Source organism: Oncorhynchus keta, chromosome 15 (genome assembly GCF_023373465.1).
Source record: "Oncorhynchus keta strain PuntledgeMale-10-30-2019 chromosome 15, Oket_V2, whole genome shotgun sequence".
Taxonomy (NCBI): Eukaryota; Metazoa; Chordata; class Actinopteri; order Salmoniformes; family Salmonidae; genus Oncorhynchus; species Oncorhynchus keta.
The window spans coordinates 10659791-10668904 of NC_068435.1; the positions used below are offsets into that span (position 1 = coordinate 10659791).

A 9114-nucleotide genomic window follows, 5' to 3' on the forward strand; every position below is an offset into this window, starting at 1 on the left:
CTCGTTCTCAACTAGCCTACCTGGTTAAATAAAGGGAACTTGTTCTCAACTAGCCTACCTGGTTAAATAAAGGGAACTTGTTCTCAACTAGCCTACCTGGTTAAATAAAGGGAACTCGTTCTCAACTAGCCTACCTGGTTAAATAAAGGGAACTTGTTCTCAACTAGCCTACCTGGTTAAATAAAGGGAACTTGTTCTCAACTAGCCTACCTGGTTAAATAAAGGGAACTCGTTCTCAACTAGCCTACCTGGTTAAATAAAGGGAACTCGTTCTCAACTAGCCTACCTGGTTAAATAAAGGGAACTTGTTCTCAACTAGCCTACCTGGTTAAATAAAGGGAACTTGTTCTCAACTAGCCTACCTGGTTAAATAAAGGGAACTCGTTCTCAACTAGCCTACCTGGTTAAATAAAGGGAACTTGTTCTCAACTAGCCTACCTGGTTAAATAAAGGGAACTTGTTCTCAACTAGCCTACCTGGTTAAATAAAGGGAACTCGTTCTCAACTAGCCTACCTGGTTAAATAAAGGGAACTCGTTCTCAACTAGCCTACCTGGTTAAATAAAGGGAACTTGTTCTCAACTAGCCTACCTGGTTAAATAAAGGGAACTTGTTCTCAACTAGCCTACCTGGTTAAATAAAGGGAACTTGTTCTCAACTAGCCTACCTGGTTAACTAAAGGGAACTCGTTCTCAACTAGCCTACCTGGTTAAATAAAGGGAACTTGTTCTCAACTAGCCTACCTGGTTAAATAAAGGGAACTTGTTCTCAACTAGCCTACCTGGTTAAATAAAGGGAACTTGTTCTCAACTAGCCTACCTGGTTAAATAAAGGTGAAATAAAATAATAATAATAAAACAATTCAAGGCAGTGCTATGTAGTCCACCAGTCCCAATTCAAATACATTTTTCAGTGGACACATTCACAAGAGCCTCGAGCTATTGTACATATCAGTAGGTGACATGAATCAGTAGGTGACATGAATCAATAGGTGACATGAATCAATAGGTGACATGAATCAGTAGGTGACATGAATCAGTAGGTGACATGAATCAGTAGGTGACATGAATCAATAGGTGACATGAATCAGTAGGTGACATGAATCAGTAGGTGACATGAATCAGTAGGTGACATGAATCAGTAGGTGACATGAATCAGTAGGTGACATGAATCAGTAGGTGACATGAATCAGTAGGTGACATGAATCAGTAGGTGACATGTATCAGTAGGTGACATGAATCAGTAGGTGGCATGAATCAGTAGGTGACATGAATCAGTAGGTGACATGAATCAGTAGGTGGCATGAATCAATAGGTGACATGAATCAGTAGGTGACATGAATCAGTAGGTGACATGAATCAGTAGGTGGCATGAATCAATAGGTGACATGAATCAGTAGGTGACATTAGCCCATAGTGGATTTCTTTCCTTCTCCTCAATCTAGTTATTTTTTTTGCTTCTCTTTGTTGTCTATTAGTGTGTTTTACAGTCTTATCATTGTCTGTGTTTATATATCATTGGATTACTCAGAGTAGACCACATAATAATGGTTTTAATGTGCCTATTGTCTTATTTCGACTCTCTGATTGGTTGATTGGTTAATTCCTTTTCCATTCACAGATCATTGGGCTGAAGCCGCGTGGAGATCCCTATGTCAACTGCACGGCAAAGGTAAATGTCATCAGGATTTCAGTATGTGTGTTTTTGAAGAACAATCTGGTTACATTTATAGCATTTTACATTATTGATTGTTTATGTCGATATTTGTGTGTACCTTTTTCCTGATTTGGTTGGATGTTTGTTTTTCTGCTTTCAGTCGAAGCTTTATGGTAAGCTTAGCGATGTGTACATGTCTCATTTTATTTTCCAAGCTATTACAACGTGGAAAGGATTTACAGGGTTGTTTTGTAATCCCAGTCTCTTTTCCATATTGTGGTCCTGTGTGACGCAGTATACTGGTGTTATAATAGGAACCTTATCGAACCTTTCAACAGCTACACTGATTATTTGCATTGTACCCCCCTCCAACCCCACTTTTACGCTGCTGCTACTCTACCATATATGCATAGTCACTAGAACTATACATTCATGTACATACTACTTCCATTGGCCCGACCAACTAGTGCCCCCGCACATTGGCTAACCGGTCTATCTGCATTGTGTCCCTCCGCCCACCGGCCCCTCTTTTACGCTACTGCTTCTCTCTGTTCATCATATATGCAATAGTCACTTTAACCATATCTACATGTACATACTACCTCAATTAGCCTGACTAACCGGTGTCTGTATGTAGCCTCACTACTGTATATAGCCTCTCTACTGTATATTTATTTTTTATTTTTATTTCACCTTTATTTAACCAGGTAGGATAGTTGAGAACAAGTTCTCATTTGCAACTGCGACCTGGCCAAGATAAAGCATAGCAGTGTGAACAGACAACACAGAGTTACACATGGAGTAAACAGCCTCTCTACTGTATATAGCCTCGCTACTGTTATAACCTCACTACTGTTATAACCTCACTACTGTATATAGCCTCGCTACTGTATATAGGCTCTCTCTCTACTGTATATAGCCTCTCTACTGTATATAGCCCCTCTACTGTATATAGCCTCGCTACTGTTATAACCTCACTACTGTTATAACCTCACTACTGTTATAACCTCACTACTGTATATAGCCTCGCTACTGTATATAGCCTCTCTACTGTATATAGCCTCTCTACTGTATATAGCCTCGCTACTGTATATAGCCTCTCTGTTGTATATAGCCCCTCTACTGTATATAGCCTCTCTACTGTATATAGCCCCTCTACTGTATATAGCCTCTCTACTGTATATAGCCCCTCAACTGTATATAGCCTCTCTACTGTATATAGCCTCTCTACTGTATATAGCCCCTCTACTGTATATAGCCCCTCTACTGTATATAGCCTCTCTACTGTATATAGCCCCTCTACTGTTATAACCTCACTACTGTTATAACCTCACTACTGTATATAGCCTCACTACTGTATATAGCCTCTTTACTGTATATAGCCTCTCTACTGTATGTAGCCTCTCTACTGTATATAGCCTCTCTACTGTATATAGCCTCTCTACTGTATATAGCCTCTCTACTGTTATATCCTCTCTACTGTATATAGCCCCTCTACTGTATATAGCCTCTCTACTGTATATTGTCTCTCTACTGTATATAGCCTCTCTACTGTATATAGCCTCTACTGTATATAGCCTCTCTACTGTTATAGCCTCTCTACTGTATATAGCCTCTCTACTGGATATAGCCCCTCTACTGTATATAGCCTCTCTACTGTATATAGCTATAATCAATAGCTATAATCAAACTGTATAGAACGTTCCAGTGTTATAATCAAACCTTTTAGAATGTTCCAGTGTTATAATCAAACCTTTTAGAATGTTCAGTGTTATAATCAAACATTTTAGAATGTTCAGTGTTATAATCAAACCTTTTAGAATGTTCCAGTGTTATAATAAAACCTTTTAGAATGTTCAGTGTTATAATCAAACATTTTAGAATGTTCCAGTGTTATAATCAAACCTTTTAGAATGTTCCAGTGTTATAATCAAACCTTTTAGAATGTTCCAGTGTTATAATCAAACCTTTTAGAATGTTCCAGTGTTAATATTATAAGACCTGGCCATTGAGTGTGATCTCTCACAGACCCCAGAAAGAGAAGCTGTTGCTTAATGTAACAGCTAATGGCGTTACAGTACAGTGTATGCAGCACAAGGAATATTTCCAATTCTTAAATAATGTATTATTCTTACATACTCATATGGACTTGTGAAGATCTGAAAAGATTGGATAGGTGCGAGCAATATGGCAAAATTTTCCACATAGTAGAGGGCAAAGTGTAGCTTGTAGCTATTACCATAATACCTACTATGTATACCTATCAGAGGAGGCCGTCTTCCTAAATCTCCTCCCACCCGTGGAGCTATTACCATAATACCTACTATGTAAGAGGAGGCCGTCTTCCTAAAGCTCCTCCCACCAGTGGAGCTATTACCATAATACCTACTATGTAAGAGGAGGCCGTCTTCCTAAAGCTCCTCCCACCAGCCTCCTCTGATAGCTGTCCAACCCTTTCAGATGAAGTCCTTAGCCTAACGGTCTGTTTGGATAGGATAGACATATTCTTGCTTTTGACCATTATACTTCCTCTTCCTCCTTTTCCCCTTCAGAGGGACAACCCCATACAGATGCAGTACTTCCCAAGTGAGGGACGCTTCGATAAAATGTATTTCCCTTACTACGGCAACAAACTTCATGTAAGTTTGGGTCAAAGGTCAATATTTGCTTGATGGGAAAACATTATTGTACAATGATGCAAGAATTTGGAATACTGTTGGATGGACGTGTGAGATATTCAACCGTCCATGTTGATGAGATATTCAACCGTCCATGTTGATGAGATATTCAACAGTCCATGTTGATGAGATATTCAACAGTCCATGTTGATGAGATATTCAACAGTCCATGTTGATGAGATATTCAACCGTCCATGTTGGTGAGATATTCAACAGTCCATGTTGGTGAGATATTCAACCGTCCATGTTGATGAGATATTCAACCGTCCATGTTGATGAGATATTCAACAGTCCATGTTGGTGAGATATTCAACCGTCCATGTTGATGAGATATTCAACCGTCCATGTTGATGAGATATTCAACAGTCCATGTTGATGAGATATTCAACCGTCCATGTTGGTGAGATATTCAACCGTCCATGTTGATGAGATATTCAACCATCCATGTTGGTGAGATATTCAACCGTCCATGTTGGTGAGATATTCAACCGTCCATGTTGGTGAGATATTCAACAGTCCATGTTGGTGAGATATTCAACAGTCCATGTTGGTGAGATATTCAACCGTCCATGTTGGTGAGATATTCAACCGTCCATGTTGATGAGATATTCAACAGTCCATGTTGGTGAGATATTCAACCGTCCATGTTGATGAGATATTCAACCGTCCATGTTGGTGAGATATTCAACCGTCCATGTTGGTGAGATATTCAACCGTCCATGTTGGTGAGATATTCAACCGTCCATGTTGGTGAGATATTCAACCATCCATGTTGGTGAGATATTCAACCGTCCATGTTGGTGAGATATTCAACCGTCCATGTTGGTGAGATATTCAACCGTCCATGTTGGTGAGATATTCAACCGTCCATGTTGATGAGATATTCAACCGTCCATGTTGGTGAGATATTCAACCGTCCATGTTGGTGAGATATTCAACCGTCCATGTTGATGAGATATTCAACCGTCCATGTTGGTGAGATATTCAACCGTCCATGTTGGTGAGATATTCAACCGTCCATGTTGGTGAGATATTCAACAGTCCATGTTGCATGTCTTTTTTTGCTTCCACTCCTTTGTACTTCTTTTCTTTCCTACCCTATTCCACTCCCTATTTTTCTCTCTCTCCCTTCTCCTTTCTCTCTCGCTTTCTTCTCCCTCCCACCTCTCTTCTTCTCACCCTTTACTCTCTGTCTACAGGAGAGGTATGTGCAGCCGGTGGTTGCTGTTAAGCTGTTGCTGAACAAGGAGGACTACAACACGGAGCTGACCATTGAATGCCGGATTGAGGGATCCGACCTGCGCAACAACGACGACCGAGACAAGTTCCTGGGCCGTGTCACCTTCCGAATCACAGTCAAAGAGTAGTAGGGAGTAGTGAGGAGGAGGCTAGTGTGGAGAAATGTGGTTCTTACTCCTCCCAGAAGATTCCTGGTAGATTAAGATGGGCCTAATTCCAAACCAATCCCTCCACCCTCACTCCAGATACTAGGCGAGGGACATTCAAATCTGGTAGTTCATTGATTGGCCAGATAATCTACTCACCTGTTGTTACAGGTCAGTCTCTAACTAGGCAGGATGGGGAAGGATTATAACCAGCAGTTCTGTGAACCCTGAATCCCAGATTTGAATACCCTTCTCTTGGGCTCTTGTTGACTCCATCTTGTATTTCTGATAGGGTTGGATATGTGCAAGCATAGCAAGAGTGCTAGATGAAGCAATTATCATATCATAGCTGATGCCAATCCATTCCTTTCAGATCTACAGTGCATCACACCCAAAAAGGGCCTAGACTAGTGCCTACAAATGTAGGATCTTAATTTGATCAGTCTTTCGTTGCTGAGAATTTAGCAGGAAATATTAACAAAGGTTTCTAAAGTTTGTCATTTCCACTTTGAAATTTCCGATTTGATTTGCCCTAACGAAAAACATATCCAGCCATACAAAAATTCCATTCATTATAATCCACATAATAAATCACATTTCCTGTTGCTGCAGGATTATCTCCCTGCTTTAGCAAACTGGCTCAAATTAAGATCATACATCTGTGATGGTAGGGGGTGAGAGATCGGTGTGCGATTGGATCAAAAGGATAGGGTAGTGATGTCATCAATTTTCAACTTATCTCCTGGAAAAAGCGTTAATCGTGCCAAATTTAATGGAACATCTAGTTCCCTTGTTTACTTCTATGTTTACTCTAGTACAGGCCTGGGCAACTCCAATCCTCGGGGGCCTGATTGGTGGTCACACTTTTGCCCCTAGACCCAACTAACACCTCTGACTCCAATAATCAACTAATCATGATCTTCAGTTAAAAATGAAATGAGTTTAAATTAGTGGCGTTTTCTAGGGATGGGGGGAAAGTGTAACACCTATCAGGCCCCCGAGGACTGGAGTAGTCCACCCCTGTTTAAAATGGCGCATATCTTTTGTCTTCTCTTTCGTTATGTCATTCTAGCAAGAGTCTTTTCATGACTCACCAACCTAACGGCCATCAGACCCTTCTATTAGTCGGCTTTTGTTGTCTGACCCAGTGCTCTAGTGTTGATCTAGGTTCAGATCTTATTTTCTATTCAGATGGTCTAGATTGGAGCTTAGATGTGGTAAACTGAACCTAGATCAGGGCTTAGTGCCAAGGGTTGGATCAACTGTCAGTATTTCACCATCAGTCATCCACTGTCAATACAACCATGTTTTAAGTAGACCCTCTCATCTGAAAACATAACAAATCATTATTCCTCAACATCACATCACATAGATAGAGTCAACCCCAATGAAACACTGTCGAACCCAGATGCCCTCTACAAATACATGTCATTTAGAATCCTTTTCGTCTTGGGACCACAATTTGATATTATAATATTATAATAGGGAACTGTAGATAGGTGTGTGTGTGTGGTGTGGTCTGACCACAACCCAGTGGTGTGCCGTCTGTCTGTCCGGCTGCATGTCTGTGTGTCTGTTTATTCTACCCCTGACCTCACCACTGTAACAGCCAATGTGGATGAGGTGAGTTATCCTCCCTCCCTTGCGTGCATACACACACACACACACACACACACACACACACACACACACACACACACACACACGCACACGCACACGCACACGCACACACACACACACACACACACACACACACACACACACACACACACACACACACACACAAAAGCGATTGGAGACCTGCGAGGAAGCGCTGTGTAAATGCAATTCATTGTATCTATGTACTATATATGCCTATCTTTGGGTGGAAAGCGGGTCTGTTTGTCTCTTTCTCTCAGTCTACCCCTCCCTCTGTCTTTCTCAATGTATATATTTAATGGATTCACACAGTATTTTTTTCTGTCACAGAACACAATGTCTGAGCACTGTAAAGAAGAAACTATATAAACAAAGATTTACAGGACATGATCATATTCAAAGCTATGTCTAAAATGGAATCGTGAAGGAACAACTTGTTATCATCTGCATGATGCCGGAACAATTGTGGATTAAAAGGTGATTTTGGAGGAGAAGAAAAAAATTGAACCTGTGGTTTTATGTCTTGTGTCTTACCTCTTATGTGTCGTTATGTAATGATTGTCAAGGTTACACGGAACCCAAACTGACATAATGGCATAATGAGCACAAGTAGCTTGTGGTATTCTACCTTTGCCACAAGAGGGCAGCAGCATTAAGGCAGAGATCCGTTGAATGAAGGGTCATTCCTGGCTTGCTTTAAAGACGTCTTCCAGCAATTCATTCACTTTTCCTGTTGAAAAGCGATATCCCAAGTAACAATACGGTAAAGTACATACGTACACTGAAAGGCAGCAGCTAATGGGGATCCGTAATAAACACAAATACAATACGGTAAAGTACATACGTACACTGAAAGGCAGCAGCTAATGGGGATCCGTAATAAACACAAATACAATAGGGTAAAAAAAAAACGATACATTTTTAGCAAAACTGTTGTTTTTCAGAAACAACTGCAAACTTCAAGGAGTTGTCAGATGTGATGTCATCAGCCTTCTCATTGCTTGAGGAACAATAGAAAACAAAAGAGGAGGATACCTGGGATACCTATTGAGATGTGCCTTTTGTTAATAAGTACATCAGGTGTTCAATGAGGTGAACAGGAGACTGGAGTATTTTATTAAAATATATATTTTTTAATTGAACCTTTATATTTTATCAGTTAAGAACACATTTTTATTTACAATGACGGCCTACCTTTGGAATGGTGCTATCCAGTAGTGATATTTATCATAGTGGTAACCTAATGGGTTGCACTCAAGCAATAATTGTGTTTAAGCACCCATTTTCATGAGTAGTAGATAATAGGCATCATCTTTAATTAAAGGAGCTTGATTGTGCAAATTAGGTGATGACATCATTTAGTGACTTCTAGCGACTTTTAGGACAGCCAATAGCTACTTTCCTTACTGAGGAGTTGGCAACACTGCACCAGCTTATCACTCTCACTGGAGGAACTGTCACTATTCTGGAGGGGAGGAAGAAGAGGAAGAGCAAGGCCACTGTCATTGCCGGGCAATAAGGTCTCTGTCGGACACAAAGGCTGCTAGTGCCAGCTGCTGCGCCAGTAGTCCTACTAGCTTCCACCTGCTAGTGCCAGCTGCTGCACCAGTAGTCCTACTAGCTTCCACCTGCTAGTGCCAGCTGCTGCACCAGTAGTCCTACTAGCTTCCACCTGCTAGTGCCAGCTGCCTCGTCAGTAGTCCTACTAGCTTCCACCTGCTAGTGCCAGCTGCTGCGCCAGTAGTCCTACTAGCTTCC

The 9114-nt window shown here is 40.9% G+C and overlaps 1 protein-coding gene across 1 annotated transcript in view; it reads left to right on the forward strand.

The window, feature by feature from the left end:
- Positions 1–7863, forward strand: part of LOC118377406 (sodium/potassium-transporting ATPase subunit beta-3-like) — a 29363-nt gene extending 21500 nt beyond the window's left edge. Inside the window, exons 5-7 of the mRNA XM_052463354.1 lie at positions 1620–1670; positions 4208–4294; positions 5533–7863. Coding sequence (XP_052319314.1) covers positions 1620–1670; positions 4208–4294; positions 5533–5700 — 306 coding nt within the window. The 3' untranslated portion in view covers positions 5701–7863. The remainder of the gene's footprint in view (positions 1–1619; positions 1671–4207; positions 4295–5532) is intronic.
- The last annotated feature ends 1251 nt before the right edge of the window (positions 7864–9114 follow it).